The sequence below is a fragment of the Osmia bicornis genome, chromosome 8 (assembly GCF_907164935.1).
Source record: "Osmia bicornis bicornis chromosome 8, iOsmBic2.1, whole genome shotgun sequence".
NCBI classification, from domain to species: domain Eukaryota; kingdom Metazoa; phylum Arthropoda; class Insecta; order Hymenoptera; family Megachilidae; genus Osmia; species Osmia bicornis.
Window position 1 is genome coordinate 5,926,267 of NC_060223.1, and position 23,760 is coordinate 5,950,026.

Consider the following 23,760-nt stretch of genomic DNA (forward strand, 5'->3'; position numbering starts at 1 on the left):
TGCTACACGGCTTTCGGACAAATTTCTAGGTAATTAGGTGTTGAAATACTTGCATGGATAATTAGTAATTTTCTTCAATTTAAGCCATTAGGAATTAATTAATAATTTTTATAATATTTTGAATTGAAATTGCAATAATTGTATTTTAGGAAAAGATGATTGGATGGATAATTAGTAATTTATTTTGTTCAATTTAAGCCATTAGGAACTAATTAACAATTTTTATAATATTCTGAGTAAACTTTCAATTATTGAATTTTAGGAAAACAGATTCCAATCATCTTCAAAGTTGAAATGTGCAATTGATAAGTTGAAGGGAAATTGTCCCACCTACTGGCAGAGTTAGGAACTGCACTTAATCTTTAAATTTTTAATTCTACTTTCTTCTTTATGAGATCTTCCTTCACCGACATATTTAATTATTTCATAGATTTCTATTATGACACTTGTCACTTTAATTCAAACGAAATATTAAACATTTATATAAAAGGAATCATTCGGAGTATAACTGACAGCTGTGACAACAGCAATATCTGGCCGAGTTTAAATTCGCCATGGCTGACAATTTCTAATATAACTTGATTAATGTTTCGAAATGACCCGATAAAAAATGTAATATCCCCGTCCAATATACCTACGTATCTTTGGAATTCACTTGGTTAAACATTGATCACCGGTAAAACATAGGGACGTTTAAGGGGAGCATAAATCCGATGGTAGAAGAGGCATTAGTTTTGGCGCGAATTTCTATTAAATCGGCGTGATCCTCGACACGTTTCTGTCGCACTATCTCTCGGGGCCCCTGGCAATTACTCGACTCTCCATTTTGGGACACGAAAGGAGCGCGGACAGCGAATTACGACTAAGGTGGGTCTATGCTCGATTTGCGTGAGAGATAATCGTCCCGAGAACAGGTTAGATGATAGGTAAACGTGGGTAGCCGGAACGAACGAGCGAAAAGATTGCGAACATATTTACGATGGAGTGTTGAACGAAGAGTATAATTTAATAAAAGGCGAAGGGCTCGAAATTGTTCGATCGATACGATAGAAAATTCTTTTCCCTTTGTTTAAATAAAATATTTATCCAGAAGCAAATTAATATTTCTAGAGCCCGGAGCTATCGGATCCCCCTTGGTTCAAAAATTGAAATTTATTCCAAATGAAATAATATTTTAGAGAAGCCCGGGGCTATAGCTCCCATTAACCCGCCCCTTGATCCAGCGATGTATTTAGCTGATGTAGCACCCTCGTACAATCATTTGTTTCGATCTCCGCAAAATTCGCTTGATCGTAAGAACTTCGATTCCCTGGAGAACTGCAAAATGCATCTGTCAAGTCTTTTTGCAGAAAAAGATAAATAGTTCTGGGAGAATCAGGGTGTAATACTAATTGCAATAGTTGTGATTCAAAATGAACAATGTTGTTTAATAAAGTTTCTTATGTATTTAAAAAATATCGTTATTGTTAAAAAGATTGATCTTTCAATTTCACCTGATTGTCTCGTAGAGCGATTAACTTGAACTTTATCGTTTCTTGCTTTTCGTACGTGAAAAAGTTATTTCTATGCAAATTATTGGATCAGTGGAAGAGTGACTTCGATCTTCATCGTTCTCGATTTAATTATTTCTACGATTTTCGTGGTTTTTATTTAAATATAATAAAAAGGCAATTTCAAGTGCAATCTATCATTTTTAAGCAGTTTGGTTGTTCTATTGTTAATAAGAGATCGAATTAGATTATTTGAAAGAAGATTCACCATTGCTTTTTATTCAGAGCCAAGTGCATTGTTCTTATCGAATACGATGATTATACGATACCGCTAACAAGGTGGCAAGGGCCTATTTACATGTAACGATTAAAGTTATTTTAACGAGAAGTCGTAGGCGATCACGATCACGTAATTGGAAAACTTTAACTATTTTAACTTGCTTATCGAGCCATTTTCTAGATATCCTCAAAGGGCCGGTTGTAGTTTCTTCCAGGAAGGTGTTGCAGTCTTTGGCACCACAGTTTAGCAAATTGCATCGAGAACACGATGCAATTGCAACTCACTAAGTGTGATCAGAAAGACGTTGATTGCATCAGAGTAGCGTTTTCTCAGAAACGTTTTCGTTTTATAAGAAAACCTTGAATGACATTCGTTATCGGGATTCAAATTACCATTGCATTCAAATAGACAGTCAATCAATCTGTCTAATCAATTGTAATTTCGAGTAACTTAAACTTTAATTCGTTAACCTTAACTTAATTTCAATTAGTTATGGCACTTGACCGATATTATTCTTTTAATAGAAAATCGAAATCATCGAAAATTGTGATTACAAAAAATTACTAATTTAATTATAGAATAGGATTAGATCGACCCTTTTCCTAAAAAAGTAAGAAATTTTAACTCTCGGACGGCGGACCATGGAGAGAGCCACAATTGTAATTTAATAAATGCGCTGCCACTTTTAGAAAAGAACTAAGTACAAAAGGAAATGGTTGATCAAAACTGTGTAAATTTAAGTTATCTAGTATGCAGAATTAACGGGTCGACTTGATTCCCAAGGGTGGAAAAAGCCAGTTGTTATCTACATTTAAATCTTTCACGGTGAAACGAGGTACGAGGCAAGAGACAGTTCTAATGTGGTGAAAGCAATAAATGGCAAACTTCCGTGGCTGCGGCTAGATGCATAATTAAAGCCGCGGAATGACGTCGACATGCCGCGATAATACGGAATCAGCCTTCGTATTTCGCAGCCGAGAAATGGCTCCTGTCAACGCAGTCCCCTAAGGAGAAAAGAAAACGGCCTCTTCCTTCTGGCTTGTATCAGATACAAGCCACCTTAGCCATCGATTCTATTAACTAAAATTCACGTTAACAATCTATTGATACTCCACTGAACATTTATTGAAACATCGACATTAATATTATTCCTTTCGATACTTCCATTCAAAAAATATTATTAAAACATAATATCAAATGATAATTAGTTAAATTAAGAATATTTCATTTTAACGTGCCGATGGCGAGTGTATCGCTTAAATAAGAGTCCAGAAGTGCTATTAAAATAATTAGGCGATTCCCTTGACGGCGTATAGCCGAAAATATGGAACGTTCCGTTGAATTCTACGAAACGATACCCCGTCGGAGCACATAACGTCGATAATCCTTTAATGCCGTGGAAGCCAGGCTAGCACGAACTGTTGGACACGCAGCCATTGAAATTAAAAGAGATCGAGGAAAAATGAAATGGTACGTTCCGGACGTGACAAACACGTGGGCACAGTTTAGCGATTACCTTTAGAAATAGCTGTTTAACGTTACGTTTTGTGGTAATGCTAGGTACATATATGCGGGAAAAATCGGGCGTGTTCGGGCGGGTGCCCGATACATGCGTACCTAACTCTTATGTAAGTACTTATTAATGCTTGCAATAATCATGTTCAAAATCTATTTTGTATAAAATGAACATACAGGTGACATGAAATTCCATTTTATTTTATTTTATTCCAAAATTCCACATTAAATTTTGCACACGTGCAAACAGATAAACAGGTAATGCTAATAACGTCACTGCTACGCCGATACACACATATATGTATGCATTTCGAATTTGCGGTGTTCTCTCTCCACTGACGTTACGCTTGGTTTGACATCATTATTCCCGGAGCATTAGATTAATGCGTCGGCTTTGGCACCGTCGTAATTTTATGGAATTAAAAATTAACTCCACCGATAACCGTAGGCCTGTCTCTATAGGACTTATCGTTATTTCTCTGGTAAAGTTATGGTCTTTGAATTTGTTCACCTATTACTCGTAGATTCTGTCCAATCTGTACGCGAAATCAGAGAAAACAGAAAGCTCTCTATATATAAAGGATTACAAAATGGAGTGGACAGGAATTGGAAAGTCGAAAGCGTAAAGCGAAGAATGCAACGCGATACCACGTCGAGTTGGCAATCCAGCCAGGGTATCCAATAACTAAACCAATTCTCTACGCTACCGATGAGAAAGTTTTAATCCGTTCGTCCGTGATGCTCGTACAGTGGTCTTCTCGCGTGGAAATTATTCTTTCGAATATCACCGTGCGATATATTCTGTATTTTCTATCGAGAAATCTTTCTCCCTTTCGCTTCCGTGGCCAGCATTTTATCAGCGCGCTTTTTATAATCGTGTGTCACCTATTTTTTTTTTTTTTTATTATTAAATACCGCTCGTCCAACGTGGAAATATGGTATTCGCTGCGGCCGACACGGGTTAGCTCGCGTGTAATTAATTCGCCGAACGATGAAAATTAGATAACTGAACTTTGTTTCCTTTAACGGGCACGGGGATGAAGAGTGGCCGCGAGAAAAGCGATAATGGGCTCGCTTTAAATATACTCGCTTCGGGGATCTGAATCAATTTCGATGGTCACGGAGAAACATTTGAACGGTTCGCGATAGAGGAGAGATGCATACGTGAAATATCGTTATGCATGTTACTAATGTTTCGCGCAATAAAATCGTCCACGACCGAATGAAACGGTTGAATTTATTTTTCAAGACAGGAATAACATCGGTGGTATTATTTAGAACGGATTGCGAAACGAATCGTTCGGATTTCATTAAAATAAAAATTGAAAAAAAATATTCACACTCGTGGATTTATCGTGACAATTGTGTTTCAGGATTGAAATATTGGTATGAAACATTTTTTAAAGCAGAGTGCGATTATCATTTTTTTGTCTGCTCAACAGAATTTGAAATTTTATGATTTAAATAAATAAATATTCTTTCTGGAAATGACAAGAATATTGTGTTCAGAGGTTTGTTTCTATTTTAATTAGGTTTTGTAAAATGAGAATACCTCGGCGTTGTTAACCAAGTCGGCGAAACGATCGAACGGGTTAAAAGGAACCGATATTACGCGAAACAACGTACAGGCAAGCACGATATTTCACGTGCTACGATCGCCTAGGGTTTGCGCTAATTGCGTTTGAACTTTCAAGAATTCCTCGCTCTAACTGCTGCACGATAATCAAGGAAGTATCACCGTTTCGCACGATACGGAAAACTCGGGCTCGAAACAAATGTACAGCTTTATTGGCATACCTAATCGAACGAACGATCGTTACAGCGGAATTACACGCGAACGTATCCTGTTTTACTAATCAGATGTATTTGTACATTTTTAAGACAAATAATAATCCGATGGTACCTACTTCGATTTTGTAGTTAGAAATAAACTCGGCAAATCTGGCACGATTTAATGACATAAAAGTATAATTAAATAACACTTGTGACGTACGAGTTTGAAGCTCAGAGATCGAGAAAAATAACTATATGAACACGTCGTGGATATTCTTGATGCAAAATGGCTGGTTGTCAATTAAAGCACTCTGACACCGTCCCGTGACGTAAAACTAACGCGAAGTAGCACTTGTGGTATTCAGAAATGTCAATTTGCAGCTTAAAATTCACTAAAAGTGGCTATAAAAAGATTCTTCGTATAGAATGTTTCGTTCTTCATTAAAACGAATGATTTAATCAACATACATCAGTGGTCCATTATTGGGTATTCGATTTTCAATCACTTATATCCCAAAATTCTAATGAACTTTCCGATTCTTCAATTATTTTTTTCGAACTCTAACCGTATGTAAATATTATTTCGCGATACTTTTATATCATCAAATCATTTATACTTTCTACCTTCCGAAAGCGTTCATTCGATGCACCCCCTGTGGCTGGGGGGCTTAGAATACAGCCTCGGTATCCCCTGCCTGTCGTAAGAGGCGACTAAAAGGGGGACGTAACGTCGATGATGGGAAACAGAAGTAAAAGTATGGCAATTTTTCGGTGGGCAAAGAGGAGCCGTTCGCTCCTAAATAATGTCGTCCTCAACAGAGGGAAATCAATCAATCATTCGATGCATTTGATTGTCATTTGATCGGTCATTTGATGCAACGCCCTGTCACGGTATTTGAATCCTATTTCTATATGTAATTGAAGCGCACGTTACCAGAATTCGTAAAGCATTTGCAATGATATTAAATTTTCATCGACGGTGCTTCGTTTCCTAGAAATTTACAACAAAACGACGTATTTTGTTTTTCCTGATGCATTGAAAAACATTTGACATTTTAAGGATAGCGAAAGGTTCTTCTATTTAATTCCTTTGGAAGAGAACGTCGTAGACAGATAACAATAACTTCGCTAAGAATACCAGAGAAAAGGCTATCCGATCGGCAAGGTATGAATAAAACAGAAGCGTTAAAGGGAGAGAAAAGGATTTGGAAAAATTAGTTGACCCAGTTCAGGTGAAGCTTAGTAACTGTCACATCTGATAAAACTAAAAGCTTTTTATTTGGAGACTAAATGGGGAGTTGCTGGAAGGGAATGGCTTTCAAACGAACGTGTTAAATGGAAAGATATAAATCTTGTTTTATAACGAAAAATCGTTTTATAAGTGTCGAGAAATGTCACAACACTCGTGATATATGTGTAGTTTGAATCTTCAGTTTTTAATTCTGGTACCGTGTTAAATTACCGATAGATCTGAGATTTGTTTTTAAATATTACAAATATTAGATTCTTCAATTTCCTTCATAAATATATATCAGATTTAGAGATTTCGCAACAGCAGCTGTCAAAATTTTGTAAAAATTGTTACTTTATGTTTATATTATTATGTAAATGTGAAATGATGTAAACTATGATATCCTGCATAGTTTCACTTTCAGTAGAATCCTGAATAAGTGGCGTAAGTGGTCACGGATAAGTCGGAAGAAGCTATTCGATTAAAAATGCATAAGCTTTACGTCTCCGCGACGCCTGCGACGGATTCTGGGTTCACGTATCCGTGCTCTGGGGAATACTCGTAAACTACGTGTCTCGCAGTAATTTTTTATCCTATTCCCGTAGCCGGTAAGAAAGTAGACGCGAATGGGGCAGGAAGACTGCAAATTTAATTTCTCAAGATGATTCTGACAGTGCTGTTTAGCGTGACTCGAGTCGTTGTCAGGTAATTTTAAAGCTGCCTCAATTGGGTCCTGAATTTACAAAACATACAGGGTGGGCCACGCAATTGTTTCGGGTTATAACTCCGTTCACGAAAAATTACCAAAAGAGAAAGATAAATGGTTCGAAGAGCACTACATCCGTAGCGCAAACGATGTACGTGCAATTAACAATTACATCATTTTTTTTAATGGAAATGCATATTTTTCTGTTGATTCTATGCAAAAAAGCATTAGCGTTATGTGACATAGGAATGCGTACTTCTCGAGATATTTTCAAAGAAATGTTATTGAACAGGGTGCTGAAAACTTTAAACTTTTCTTTCTCCTCTCCTAGCTTTCTCCCAGCTTTCTCTCTGGGCTCTTTCTTCTTGCCTTTTTCTACTCTTCACTTCTGCTTTTTTTTAGCCAGCGACCCCCCAGTGGACCACCCCGTGCGGGTGATAAGAACCTTTCGTTTAAAGAAATAGTAAAATATTTGTCTCGGAGGTTTCAGAATAGATTATCTGGAATAAAAGAAGTTATAGAAAATTTAACATAATAGTAATAAGATATGCAAATAATCATTCACCCCTCAGTGATATCGCAGTAAATCTCGATGTAACACAGGATCGCAGCAAATTTGAATGCTCTTTTTAATCATTTATCGCTGCGCTGAAGAATATTGATCGTTTTTGCTGATAACCTAAGCACACAGAGGTGAATACTAAATTCTACCCTGATTGGTGCCTGAGGTTAGCTGAATTCGCTTGGGAAATTTATTTCGATGGATTAATGCGAACAGTAAACCGCTGATACCGCGGTCTGCTAAACAACCTTTCGGATTTTTGCGATCAATTTATTGCAATAAAATTAAAAAGGTTTCCCTCGTTTCTCATACATCGTTCAGAGTGAAAAACGTGAACTGTGTATCGTTTACATTCAAAATTCGAATAATATTCCTGTTTTCTTTTCTGTGGAAATTAACTTGTACAAAATATTTCATTTCTACAGAAAATGATTTAGTTAATTAATTTCATTGTTGTTTGAAAAATAAGGGAACGTTCCATTTAATATATCAACGCATAGCAGCATACGCTAGAAACTGACTAATCCGAGGTGGAAAGCAAGCTCTCAGCTGTAAGGGATTACCAACAAGCTTTATTCTTCTTGCAAGAGAAACCAGGGATCGTTATTCTGGTGGGTTCAAGCACAAAGATGGGCATTGGTTATGCGCGTGCACGTGACGTAGCTATGCACAGGGTGTCCTATTTTCATTTTCTTACGAAATTATGCCTTAACATTTATTCCAACTTCGAGCTGCATTACGTTACACCTTAACACTTAATACCAACTTTAGAAATCATCTACTTACCCCCTTTTCTAATTTTTCTCTACTAAACCTACCCCAACTTAATACAAATTTTTTTATATTTATCTTCTTAAAAATTAATAAATTCCCAGAGATATTTACAGAGTCAAAATTTTATTATTTCATTTTACACTGAAAATACACGTGATGTAATTATACCCTCATATACGGTTAATTACTTCGAATATTTATTAGCTATTAATTGTAATGCATAGATACACCCCAATTAAATAAGGAATTTTTAAGACCACGATCTCTGAAGATAATAATGAAATAATCTGATAGGTGATCCAGGTGTCCAAGTCAGGTCCAAAATAATATCTTCTTTCATAAAACGTTTTCTTCTCGATTTCGAAGTATGATATATTTTTTCAAGACGATACACCCTGTAAGTTCAATAGCCCGGTAGAAACGATACAGACACCTGGTACAGGAAGCAGCATACGTGGCCTACGTCTGGGTTACCCTTCTCCATTCCGTGGGATGAACTTGGCTACATAGCTCGACCGGGTTTCCCTCTTTCCTGAACCCTCATCCTTCCTGTTTCCGAGATGAATACTCGGCGTCGGCCTGGCTTTGCCTCATTCACGACGTACCTCGGGTACATTGTATTAGCAGCAGCGTATTCGGCGACCCGGATACCCGCCTACTAATGTCTCGTAAAAAAACCGCAATAATTCTCGCTGGCTGCCGGTGCACGCCCTCTTCTCCATCCTTTTTCCTACGAGTCACTGCAAATCAGAGCACTTTAATGGGATTACGCGACGTCGCTGTGCTAGGCTTCACTGTACGATCAGGATTTTCATGGGAATCTGAGCTCGGGTAAAAGGAACAAACAGCTTTTACATTAAATCAACTCCCCTAGGATGCTGTTTTTATATCGTTTAAGAATCGATCTTGAAGAATTCGTTCGAATAATCTGTCTGATTATTTTTATTTATATAGACTGTATTAGATTAATTCAGTTAATTATTAATTAATTTTATTATTTTCTTAGTCTTCTTAATATTTACTGTTTAAGGTTCGAATTTAAAAAAATGATGAATTCAATAAGTAATTTTTGATTTTCCATTTTAAAAATTAATTGGATATACTTTAGAGCTGATAAGGGTGATTTGTAAATGTAAGGGCGGTCGAGGGAATAATGTGGGGGTGTGCGTATGATGGCCAAAACATCGTAGCCTTCATCAGTCGTAAACAAACATTGGCGACAGCTGATTTGCTAATTGCTTCCATACATCTGAAACTGGCTTTCGAAATCCAAGTACACAGTTATATAGAACCGCTAATGTGGCCACCAATAGCCCTAGATAAATTGGCAATCCCGTGATTAATCAAATACGATTGGATCTTATGGGAAATTTGATTAGGACCGCAGATGGGCTTCTCTTTTCGATCGATTATTACAAATCTCGATTGTGCTAAGGTGCTACCCCGCATTTCACGATGAAACTTTAACACCTTTCATTTGCATTTCAAGCCAGCTTGAATCCGGCGAAAATGATTTCCGTTGCTTTTCGAACACGCAAAATCTAGTCAACACGTATTTCTTCAATTTGAATATCATTTGCATTACTTATTAGGCGAGATTTCAGGAAGGTTCAGTCGGAAAATTGAAATAATTTCTTACTAAAATTGAATAGATAGATTTTATTTTCTCATGATATACGTTACAATCATATAATTATTATAATTATTATAATTTATGACACAGTTTTATTAAAACTTAATCATAACAGGGTATATCTGAATTAGTTTATATTAAATTATTCTAAATGAAGCCTTAAACAAGTCGTTTTCTTAGAAAAATATTTACAAATTTTGATTAATTCATTCTTTTTCTTTTCGTTTGAAGTGTACCAGTGTCATTTAAAATCTAGAACGCAAATGTGCAAATACATCACGAATATTTCTCAGCGACAGATTGATCTGAAAGTTGGAAAAATAGAAAATTACGCGTCGACTTTTCCATCGCGAATTCGTAAGTCGTATTACCACCTCCTTGACACAGTTCTATATACTTAGAAAGTGTACTGAGTATATAAACCTTCCATAGATTTTAAATAGGGCATTCAATCTATATTTCGTTCCACTTAGTTCTTGGTCGAAACTGTTTTAATTGCCATACTTTTTTTCTCTGTTAAATTTTAAGTATTACTCCAGTTAAATCCTTTTGTAACTGAAATATTCAGACCAGGAATTTTTATCTTTAGTGTGATAATCCTATTCGAGTTTTAAAAATATTTTTTATTTTTTATTTATCTTCTCATGTGTTTAATTAATTTATAAACACTCTAGAAAATTCCTACTATTACAAAACAATGACACAAATGTTATTCTAATGCACCATCTAATGTCTCAAGTTCAAAGAAACAAATGCAGAGTATTTTAAACATTGGCGAACAGAAACAACGTGAACGTTATAGTTCGTTCGCTGAGAAATTTAATTAAACATTTACTTGGCCGGTCAGCTTTCAACGAAGCACTTGCATACCTTCTACACCGTACAGATTCAATTTCGTCTTTCGCTGGGAAATTAAAAACGAGCGCCACGAGAAGCTTCCGGACGTTTTATTTTAGCCTCGAAACGTTATTTGCCTGATGGTACGTGAGATCGGAAGCACTACTAAGAATCATTACTTTCTCCTTCGTCTTCCTATCTTTTTTTTTTCTCCTTACTTCACCGAATTTCTAGTGACACGTTTCACGTTGATGCTCAAAGAAAAGTCGACGAGCTTTCAAACTTTATTTCAAACTTGTTAATTAGTGTGTCGCTGGCATCGATTTTCGTTCAAATTCGATAGAACCGTGCAACGTCGAAGACTCTCTAGAAGCGCTTCGAGCTGTGGAAAAACTCTTTAATTAAAAATACTTTCGACGTAAATGAGGAACGAAGGAAAAAAAAAAATTCATAAACGTTCTTTTCTTTCTCTCCCCCTGCCGTCTCTGTTTGAAAATCAAACTCGTTCGAGCAAGCTTATGAATTTTATTTCTATGGACGTTTTATTCGAATGAGATATTCTGCTAAACAATATTTCGAGGACTCGTTGAACAAGAGTTGAGAATATTTTATTCATTTCAGTTCACTTCACGGTAGCACTCAATAATATGTTTAAGTAATTTTTTATGAAAATTCGGAACGATCGCTCTTGCTTAATTAACCCCTTCGATATTAAAGTTTTCTTCTATTTTTCAATTATAATTCCATACTTAAATATAAAATAAAAAAAAACACTATTCATATTAGTAATAGATAATAATGTAAAACGAAGGAGGTGTTAAAATCTGAGCGATCGATTGTCCTGGACAAATATGAACCTTGTGACATTGTTTCAATTTATACCAAGTCTGGTTAAAATCAATACGTAGGAAATTGGGTGAGCCATTTCCTGTCACGTGTAATAATTATTTTAATAAAAGGTCGTATGTAAACTAACGTTCAGAGATACGTACGTGTTCGTTCACCTTTGAGAGGATCGAATTAATCGTATAAAACCCGGTAACATACATATATTATTCAAATTGTGAGTATTGTACATTGAAATTCGACATCCGGCTAATTAATGACGAACGTGTTCGATTCGTTAATTGTAATTTTATCGATATTGCCAGTTTCGATATTCAAGTTTTGGTACTCGCTGACGTAGATTTGACCACGTTTTGAATGATAAACTCGATATTAATATGCGTTGCAATATTATCAGAAGTTAATATTGATTCATGGTGTACCTCAACTATCCACTATTCATTTAACTTCGCGCTAATCAATTTCAACTGTTCGTCAATTCATTAGTTGTAATGGTTTGTTTGAAGAAATTAATACGTTAAACAATCTCTGCTTCTTAAGTTAAAAATTTATTTATTTCTTTTACATTTGTATTTCTGTTCCTTATTTGTTTTCTAAGTATACAATGTGAACACTGAAGTGTTTGACAGAATTATAATTTTCAGCACTTTATTCCATAAATTATTAAATTTTTTTCAATTCCTTGTGGCGTTTAATACTTCACAGTAAAACGTCGTAAATACATCTTGTAAGGTATTAACTTTTGAAGCTTCAGTTGAAAAAGCTTCAGCCAGTTTTCTTGTAATCCACGATTGCTTAGCTACAAAGTTACATGTTGACTGAAAGGTTTCTTATTGAAAAGAAATTCTGTTTACGCCCTGCTTCTTAACTTTCTTTCATTGCATAATTGACATCTCTTCAAAGTTAATGCCCACTTTTCTACCTTAAAACGTGCTTCACTACTTGTAATTCACTTCAGTGTTTCTGTAAACTGTAAATGATGAATTCGAAATTTAATTAAGTACACTTGTCTAACAAGATAGGGCCTAATATTTTAAGATTCCATTATTTCAGAATTATCAAAATTTCAAAATTTCAGATTTCCATTTCAGAATCCCAAAATTATATCTTCCAAATTTCAGAGTTCCAAAAGTACAAAATTCCAGATTTCAACCCCAGAAGAAGGTCCAAATTACGCCCTCAATTAAGTAATGGTTCATTTCATTCAAATGACAGTATTTTTATTTTTTGTATACATAACTGCAAAGTGAATCAGCTCCAAACGAAAATATGGTAGTCAATATTAAGAACACATCTTATCAATGGCTTGGCAATAAACTATCGCTAGTTTCTTTCAATCATCTCCAGTAATATTATGATTAAATTCCATTTCCGTTAAAAGTATCCTCGGACAGAAATCCAGCTTGGAATTTTCTGACAATCCTTTCGATGGTCTCGCTGGTATCGAAGTTTCTCCGATTTCGAACGTTTCTATCGTCAGTAAACTCAAGCCTCTGAAAGTGCAACAGAAACTTCCTTTTACGTCTCCTGATTTGATTGGATTACTCCACGTCGACTTTTGGTACGTGGTAAAAGAGCGGGAAAATTGTGCTCTTTGAATCTGACGTGCGATACGTGTCTAAAAGTTCAACCCCCTGACTGATATAATTCATCCTCTTCTATATTTTCTAAATTTCATAAAACAGAATTACTTTCTTCTTTCAACATTAAATTATATGTCATATAATGATTTTCTATTTAATTTTCTAAAAGCATTTGATACGATATTTAAAAAAATAAAACAAACTTGTTCAATAATAATTATTCCAATTCTATACCAATAACAATTCCCAAGATTTATCAATAATTTCACACTGCACCAATTACGACACACTAAAGGCTGCGTCTGTTGTTAAGTTTCCCGAGTTAAATTAACCCTTTAAAGCCTAATATCGATTTTCGCTCGGTCTAACGGTGAATTGTTGTGGTATACAACATGGGAGCAAACTCACATGTGATTCGACTGAAAATTGATGACGCAGTTGAGAACACGCCTCCTGGGTGTTTGCATCCATCAAGTCTCTTGGTTTCTCCAAGAAAACCTTCGTAAAATTTCCCTTTTGAACCTACGTATATTAAACCGCGCTTTTATCAAGATAAAATAGAAACAAATTTTCAATAAATTACCATAAATTGCTAGGTATTTTTCCTTCGTTTATTTGACAATGAATATTAACAATTTTCAAATAATAATAAATAAGAAATTCAATATATGGGGTACATTTTCGCTGAGATTTTCATGCGAATACTGTCAGGATAAACGTGTCTGATTTATGGTTACTTTCATCACTGAAAACAGTGAACTAAGGCTGCTGGCTTCCCGAAATTTGATCATTTTGACGGTTCGCGTAACCATCCATCCAGAAATGCGCCTCATCACTGGAGATGATGGTATTCAACATCAAAGCTTTCTCTCTTCGTCGATCATTGAACAGATTCTATTCGCAAACTCCTCTCGTCTTGACGCGGCTTCTTCGCTCAAAGGTCGGGCAAGTTGGATCTTGTACGGAAACATCTGCACACCTATTCTTGCGATGCGCCATACCGATGCCGGACTAACCTCCATTTCCTGAGCAAGTCTCACCGTCAAAGTTCCAGCCTCTTGCTTCAGAATACCATGGCTGCTTCAATGTTCCCTTGTGTCCTTGCCGTTTTCTGTTTTGCGGCCATTAAAACCGCGTCGTCAGCGACACTACTAAATTCCAGCGGTCTCTTCAATGCTGAATGGAATCACGGTGCTTGAACGCGCTGTAGCCGACTTTCTTCGTAGTTTCCTGGTATTTTAACCACTTAGGAATCAAGTTTTAATCCATGAATTTCTTAATTCAGGCGAATTTCTGAATTTCTAATCTTTCTTGTACATGGGTATATGGAAATTTGGGAATTCCTGAAGCTTTAGAATTTGGGTATTTGGGAATTTGGGAATTTGGTAATTTAGTAATTTAGAAATTTAGAAATTTGGGAATTTTTAAGCTTTAGAATTTGGGTATTTGGGAATTTTCGGATTTTAGAATTTGGGTATTTGAGAATTTCGTAATTTAGAAATTTAGAAATTTTTAAGCTTTAGAATTTGGCTATTTGTGAATTTTCGGATTTTAGGATTTGGGAATTTGGTAATTTAGAAATTTGAAAATTTTTGAATTTGTAAACTTTAAAATCTGAGATCAATTACCCATTTTGTAGGAGGTACTCTCCGGCCCTTACACAGCTATACCAGTGCAGAAAATAATTGTTAAAACCGTGCATTGATCAGCGTGCATACATACACGCCGCAGTAGTGCAAGTGGAATAGGTAGACGACAACCGCAACATACGCAGGAACGTGAACTTGGCACCAAAAGGAAACCGACACTATGTACAACATCGGCGTAGCGGCATTAAAACGAAGTATAAACTGTTAGTAGACACGCTACGGTTCCCGATACACACAGTGAACGTTACGTAAGTCTCGGTTACTTAACCTACACCAGAGAGATCTGAAACACTTTCTCCCGATTTTCAGTCTGATTAATGCCTTTGAATGTGTAGTTCGTACAGTCGCGTGCATTTTCTCGGTGAAGAAGAACTGTGATGCAGTGACTGCAGATACAAAAAGACTGGACATCCCTTTGTTCTCGAGGGGTCATGATTTTGGAGTCCCAGACACCCCCAGCTACAGTTAGGTCTGCATGTATAGAACACAGTCGGTGGACAATCGTGCTTCCTTCACCGGTCCTCTCATTGACAACAGGAAAGACACAATTTAAACTCCTTCTGACTCTATTTTTTATAAATTAATCAAAACTAGTACAAGATGGAAACATTATTAACATAATTGTAAACCAAATTTGTATTCATTTCATTCGCTTTGGTAAATAAATCATTTTAAAAGAGCAACTGAGTTGATTATTTCTCAATGTGAGAAATATAACCTAGAACGAGGTGCTACTTCCTCAGTCTTGTAGCGACCACCGAGGGGTGCGGATCAACCTGCTAAACACATATACTACTAATTTCCTTTTGAGGTTTATTTTAATTATTTTATTTACTCCTTTCTCTTATTAAATAAACTCATCAAAGCGGAATAAAATTTATGATTTTATCCCTCTTCAGGGCGTCGGCTGAACGTTCCTTTTATTTATTATTTTATCTTTCCCTATGGGCCCCGGCTCACGTTTCCAGTCATTTATTATTTTATCCCTCTTTAGGGGCGTCGCGGATACCACCCTTCCCAGTTACTTATTAATCCATTCCCCTCTATGGACCAAGGCCTCCATTGGCAGTTGTTTATTTTTTCACTCTTTTCATGGGCCTTGCTGGGACTACCCCTAAATTAGTGTATTCCCTTATCTCTTGTATTCCTGTATCCCTTATATCTCCGCATCCCTTACATCTCCGCATCCCTTACATCTCCGCATCCCTTACATCTCAGCATCCCTTACATCTCCGCATCCCTTACATCACCGCATCCCTTACATCCCTGATTTCTTTATATCTCCGCATCCCTGACATCCTTGAAATAAAGTTCGCATCATTTTTTACCGCCAGCGCCCTCTGGTGGCGAAAAAAGGAACTAAACTTTGCTAAATTTTTGGCCCTCTAGCGGGAAAAATGTGAACTAAAATTCCGATGTCGAATCAGCGCCATCTGGTTTTAAAAAAAGGAACTAAATCATGCACAAATTTTGGCCCTCTAGCGGGAAAAATGTGAACTAAAATTTCGATGTCGAATCAGCGCCATCTGGTTTTAAAAAAAGGAACTAAATCATGCACAAATTTTGGCCCTCTAGCGGGAAAAATGTGAACTAAAATTTCGATGTCGAATCAGCGCCCTCTGGTGGCGAAAAAAGGTACTAAACTTTGCCAAATTTTTGGCCCTCTAGCGGGAAAAATGTGAACTAAAATCTCGACCTCGAATCAGCGCCATCTGGTTTTGAAAAAAGGAACTAAATTTTGCTAAGTTTTTGGCCCTCTAGCGGCAAAAATTTCAACTAAAATCTCGAGCTTGAATCAGCGCCCTCTGACGGCGAAAATTGGAACTAAATTTTGCATGATTTTTCTCTCTGTGGTGCAGGGATGTATAGGATACGGAGATGTAAGGGATGAAGAGATATAAGGGATGTGGAGGTGTAAGGGATGTGGAGATATAAGGGATGTGAAGATGTAAGGGATGTGGAGATATAAGGGATGCGGAGATATAAGGGATGTAGAGATATAAGGGATGTGGAGATGTAAGGGATGCGGAGCTGTAAAGGATGCGGAGCTGTAAGGGATGCGGAACTGTAAGGGATGCGCGGATAAGAGATCCAGGAATATGAGGGATGCAGAGATATAAGAGATACAGTGGTACAAGGGATAAGGGAATACACTAATTTAGGTGTAGTCCCAGCAAGGCCCATGAAAAGGGAGAAAAAATAAACAACTGGCAAAGTCTTGGGACAAAAACTCTTATTCCTAACACTAATATGTGTATTAGAAAGTTCACACTTAAAAATGTAAAAGAATTAGAAAGGAAACTTGTATTCTTCATGAATTTATATAATACTACGAAAATCCTATAAATCTAGTTTAGAAAAATATAAAAATTTCAAAGAATTTTGTTACAGACGACTCTAAAATTGAAGCTGATAGTGGATACAAGAATTATTATATTATTAAGCACTGCATTTATATTTACAACAGAAGCATGTAGTATTTAAAGTAATAAAGAAAGACATTAATCTTTTGTAGACAGAACGCCCTGTGGTCAGTCTCTGCCAAGTAGTATAATGGCGTTATGGTCAGACGGTCTTTTCACGTCAAGTAGAAGCTATCAATCAATGACGCGAAACATGATGTATCGTACAGCACGCTTTAATTATCATTATTCAGAGTATAATCCTTTCATTTTCCAGTTTAAAGGAGACAGATACTGCTTAGAAATTAATAGTACCGATCACCAATTACCTCCACATGTCACTACATAATTAAAGTTTCAATAGCTCTTACTACCCTTGCTCTAAAATTAAAATATATTTCTAAATAAAATAATATTTTCGATATATTTCATTTCACGGTTGTTGAATAATAAATCTGCACGCTTGATTACAAAATATAACAGCTACTTTAAATTTTACAATTAGTTTTGTTAAAAATTCTTACACATCTTCGCGTGCGTTCGAACACGTGACACTCCATAAAATATTTCCAACGAGTCGGGTTGAGATGTGTTTCTAAATTCAACGGAGACGAGAAGCGTGTTGCGTCGAGTCGTGCTACCAGCCAAGTACCGAGAAGTTTTTCGTCCCTTGAAAAGAGACTTCAGACCAACCGAGCCGGGGATTTCGAAATTACGGTGGACTCTAATTTAACGAGATTCTTTGTGCTGAACTGGTGCACGAAAATACACAGAACCCATTGCCTTTTAATGGCTGCAAGTGTGAAAAGCACTGAGTTAAATGGAAATTTTGCGGTGTGTACACATACCATCGCACGGATACGAAACTTGTTTTAAAACAATGATTAAAAGTTCATTTTCTACAAATTGAAACAGAGAAAATTATTGCTAGTAACGAGCCGTTTCCATGTTTTCTTATTTTCAATAATGCAAAATCCTTTATTTCAAAAGACAAAGTATCGATTTGCTGCAATCAAAGGGTCAGAATTGATTTAACGTACGTCAATAGTAAGAATGGACGGTCCGGGTAACCGATACGTTTGCAGTGGCAGAAATTCGACGTTATTCCGCAGCTGCGGTCTGCTACTTTTTCTCCGTGAATGTTGATGGTCGTTTTCACTGAAAAATGACTGCTTCTTGCAGCGCACCGTTGTTTGTCGAATTGCACGCCATAAATTAAGCCCAATAGTAGCGGCATGCTGAGAGAAAAAATACGTTCGACCCAAGAAACAGGAACAGTAAAACCATAGGGGTGCTCGACGAAGAAATTCATTAAACGAAACAATAGAAAATTGATTGCCTCTTGAATTTTCTATTTGACATCTCTATCTACCATTCGTTTCATAAACTCGCCAATATTTTACAAATTAATTAATTAATATTCACTGCATATACGAACAGTATCGAGCATAGAGTAACGAAAGCAGTCATTTTAAAAAATTTTTCCTTACATCAAAATTTAAATTGAAATTTATGTAGAAAGTCAAGGATCAATTTTTTCCTTTTAATTATTAATTTTATTACAATGTTGAACGGTTGATTATCATCGAAATGGGAAATGGTTTTCGGATATTCAAGAATGCGAGAACCGTCGCATTTGCAGTCTGAAAATTCGATTCCATGTAATATGTACAATGTCCAGTAATTGCTTTCGACTTGTTCTCTATAACAAGGTGGTTCGCAAACTATTCGACGAAAATGTTCGTAGTAGTCGCGAAAGTGGAACGCAGTCGTTCTCAAATTGATAACGTGCACGCGCAGGTCGGTGTACAGGGTGCTCTTAGGTGCCTCCTATATTTGTCATCCTGGACAATCCAGTCGGTTTATTCCCTGGTAGCCGATTTTCTCTGCATTCTGCGCCATCCTAGTGCATTTAACGGGCAAGAATGCACGCGTGACAGAAATGCCGTCGCGTTGCCCGAGGCGGTGCAAGTATAAACCGAGGTACACACGTGAATACGAGCTGCGAAAAGAGAGGATGAACTGGGTGTGCTGTTCAAGAATAGACTCGGCCACTGTTTAATGAAAGTTTCTTTAATGAATACATATTAAATTTGTACAGAATATTATATAAATGATGGTACAATTGAAAAATAAATTGTAAAAAGACCTTAAGAATTCATTGAAATATTATTTTTTATTCAAGATCAAACTAAACAATGTATATTAATATTAGAACTACTGACGTGTGATGCACATTTATTTTAAAGTTGAAAATAATATAGAAAATTAAATAGATCCATTCTTTATCTAAACAATAGCCAACTTACATTTCAACAAAAATACCTTGATAAGATTTGTAATTTAAAATAAGAAACTTGAAACCAGTCATTCTGACTAGTTTGGTAATTTTAGTGGTAAAAATATTAATAATACATTTATGTTCAAGAATAGACTCGGCCACTGTTTAATGAAAGTTTCTTTAATGAATACATATTAAATTTGTACAGTATAAAAGGTAAAAGGACCTTAAGAATTCATTGAAATATTATTTTTTATTTTGATGATTCAAGAACAAACTAAACAATGTGTGATGCACATTTATTTTAAAGTTGAAAATAATATAGAAAATTAAATAGATGGAGGATGAAACATAATTTAATACATACATCCAACAAAATAGCTTGATAAGATTTGTAATTTAAAATAAGAAACTGCTTTGATAATTCTAGTGTTAAAAATCTGAATAATACATTTATGTAGTCATTTTTATTAAATTTGGAACTTTGAATTTCTACACCATGAGTATTATTTTATGATACTTTTATGTCATGAAATCAGATTAGATCTCCCTCTGAAAATCGTCCAAAAGGTTGGGTCAGCTTAGCTTAGCTATGATCCAACCTAACCTTAAAGAATAACCTTCATACCCATTACACTGGGCATTCGGCACCTTCAATATCTGCTGATATAAACGCAGCTTTAAATTTCAAACAGCCTAAATACAACTTCATACGCTCGTTTACGACTGAACGTAACCGAGATCAGCGTAGCAACGTTTCGCACGATATTAACATTGATGTAAGATTACCGTGACGGTTTCTACGGCGCCGAGTTTAATTCCCGGGATAATTTTCTTCCTTATTGCATGTTACAGGAGAGCATCCAGCGGCGATGCAACACGGAAACTCGAGCAACAGCGGTGCAGCGACGAGGACGCTCGCGTTGCTCCTGTTGCTTCTGCACGCCGGTTCGTTCGCGAGGTGACTGGTCGATCACGGTGCCATGCAATAAAAACGAAACCGAACCGCCGTTTCTCCCTTACGTAATCGGACAAAGGCAAAGGAGCGTGGTAGAAGGGATGAAGCGAAGAAGCAAGTCGAAGGAAGGAAACTGCCAGCATCGACCACCCTGTGCCCCAACATCGTTCCGAATCTTGCTTTCAAAGAGAGCAGAGAGACCCAGTGATCATCAAAGAGACTCCTAAAGAAAAGAAAGAAAAAATATGAAAAAATATAATGAAAAGAACACTCGAGACTGATGACGTCGCTGCTTTTACCGTTTCATTGATATCCACGATCATTTTTAGCCGATCAAATCGCCTGCGAATCGAGTATAATAAATCTACACTGTGTCCTAAATAGCAATCGGTTGTTTCGAGGCGATCACCAGTGACAAACTGTTCATTTTCTTTTCTTTCCTCGAGGTGCGCCGTTGCCTAAAAAGACTGGCGAACGTGAACCTTACCGTTTCTATGAAGATTGGGGAGACGGAGTCGATGGAACTCTTGTGAAGAGAACTCGACGACATGTAAATGGGTGTTTAGTATGATACAAGTTGGACTCGATGCGATCCAACCGAGACGCTTAGCGTCCATGATAATAAGGATCTGTGCAGCTGGTACTCGCGATCAAACGGGCGAACCGGAATCTCTGCCAAGTTGGGTGAACGCCATGTTTTTGGGTAACGTTTCTTGCTGATGTTTTACGAAACGAGACAGAACTAAATGGCGCTTTAAGGAACACGAGAGACAGTGTCAAGGAGCTCTTTAGGTGAATGATACCCAATAGACAGGACATTTATCTTGGCTCTCTTCTGAATCACCGCTAAGTTTCTTGTTGAATCTGTAGAGGCGATTGTTCCGATCGAGAGATTTTAGGATTATTTAGAAGAAATTTGCTTCTCTTTAGTATTTAGAATTCATTTGAAAAGAAAATTAATTAAAATTACCTGCTAGGCTAAGTAGATTTCATTTTATATTTTGACTATCGAATGGCGGACCATGGAGAGAGCCCCAATTTTATATTATTTTCATTTTCTACATTTTATACTGTTTTATACTAAAGTTTTATATTAAGAATCATTAAGTATGCTTCAGTTGAAGAACTAATTAAGACAGGGGCCAATAATTGACGGTATGAATCATACACCCCAATAATTTTTAAATCGCCATTCGGATCACGCGATCGACAAGTAGCTCGTTGTAGGAAAAAGTTATTTCTGGTTAACAACGAGTAGCAAAGAATTTAAATCTTCGCTCGGGAAGCGTTGTTGCGATAAAGGCAGTCTTTCATGAGCGCTACTTGTTCCGTGACAATTCCACATGCAGCCGCAATAATTTTCGCGATCAAACGGCATGCTGCACCACCCCGGTTAATAGTATCGTCTGACAGTGACAAACGAGCCACCTACGAAAGGACCAGAGAAATTAATAGGTGTTGGTTTACTGGTTTCTCTTCGTTGCTTCAGCGAGCTTTGTGCCAGAGACAAGGAACTTTTTCCGGGAATCAATTTGACGTTTAAGAAAATCCACGAACGACGATTTTTGCTCGTTCAACTCGCAAAAATTCTGCACAAAATACGCTCGCGACATTGGCGAAACGACGGAATGTTCCATGAATAATGAGAACTATTCGCAACCCTCTGTTGTACATTTTTGTGAATCGATTTGAATTTTATTCGAACCTTAAGGTTTTGAAATTTTGTTATTTCTGATATTTAGAGCCTTTGCAAATATTACAATTATCACGAAAGAAAATATTCACACGATTTCAATGAAGCTTATTTGTTGATAAGATGAAAAAATGACAGGTGACCCTTGAAAGAATTACAGGTAACTTGGAATAACACGGTACTTGAATTGCACGAAGTCTCGAACAGCGTGGTAAAAATGACAACCCTTGAATAATACGGTGCTTGAGCTGCATGAAGTTGGAATAACACAGTCACTTAATGAAAGAGTACAGCTTACAATTACTCTTACGAAGAAGTCTACTTAGGTTGTTGAATATATGGAAGCATTTCCTGATTTTATTAATTTACTAAATTCTATAAATGTTCATAATTTATCTTGAATTTTCAATAAAATTTATTTTGAAGAATTACCAAAAGGCAAATGTAATTTGCACTTCTAAATCACCAATAATTATTTTATTATTGTACAAATTATTTATATGCAGTAGAAAAAGATTTGTAATTTTTAACAAAAAAATTTGACACGTTGTTTCAAAATTGTATAAATATGCGAAAGGGTTAAAGCAGAAAATATTTTCAACATGGGATCATTCAAACAATCAGAGCTCCTCTGCGTTTCATTTTCCCAGCTTGCTGAAGCGTATAATTTTCCTGGGGTTGGTTAGAAAAAAGAAGTGTCAGTGAAAAATAGAAATGAATTCCATTTCACTCGTTCGTTTAAACATTCCTCGAATATCGGAGTTCTAACTGGTCCACATTAGTTCTTGCTCGAAATCACTGAATTCCGAAATGTTACCCGAAATCGAGCTCACCGCTGCAGATCCTTAATGTCGGATCGACATACGAGGCCATCACATATCCGTGTACGTATAATAAAATTGATAAGTCGTAGAATTAGGAACGATATACATACTCGAGACACGTGGAAGAATAGAAAACTCTTTCACGAGCCACGAGCTTGTCGTAGTTTTCAATCTAAAATTCCTCGAATCCATGATTGGACAGAAACGAAGCGAAGAGGTTCGAAAATTCTAATCTCATTGCGTTTCCATAAATACAGGTCATTTTGAGAGATAATCGATGATCTTGAATACAGAAAATAATTGACAGAATGTGATTGATAATAAGGTGAAAATTTTTTAAAAATTATTTGTAGAATATTTGGAAGGTGTAAATTCTTAATTTTCTAATTTCCCAATTTCCTGATTTCAAAATTTTTAAGTTATAATTTTATTTTTCAAAGAATGCCTTCTATTTTAATTTCGAAATTAATTTTAGTAATGATTCTATTACTTTAAATTAAAAACACTTCTTTTCTTTAAAATCTACATAATTTTGCATACATTAAAGTAGAATATAGATCAGGTATCACTCTACAAGAAAGGAGAATGACTTTGTGTTTTCCATAATTTTGTTTGCAAAGTTTACACCGCGTCTAGGAAACTTCGAGGACGCTCAATCCTTAAATCTGTCCTCGAGTACCTTGATATTCTCGGACATTTTTTTACTCACCAACAGTGTTTGTA

At 36.2% G+C, this 23,760-nt stretch overlaps 1 protein-coding gene across 8 annotated transcripts in view; it reads left to right on the forward strand.

Annotated features, from left to right (window-relative positions):
* Positions 1-23,432, forward strand: part of LOC114875155 (limbic system-associated membrane protein-like) — a 206,690-nt gene extending 183,258 nt beyond the window's left edge. For 6 of the 8 annotated variants that reach the window (XM_046286722.1, XM_046286723.1, XM_046286721.1 and 3 more), the window contains one exon: positions 20,418-23,432. In XM_046286722.1, coding sequence (XP_046142678.1) covers positions 20,418-20,589 — 172 coding nt within the window. In that variant the 3' untranslated portion in view covers positions 20,590-23,432. Of the gene's footprint in view, positions 1-14,869; positions 15,128-15,214; positions 15,560-20,417 lie in introns of those variants that run through there. The other 2 variants (XR_006829618.1, XR_006829617.1) reach the window with 1 other exon arrangement.
* Positions 23,433-23,760: the final 328 nt, after the last annotated feature.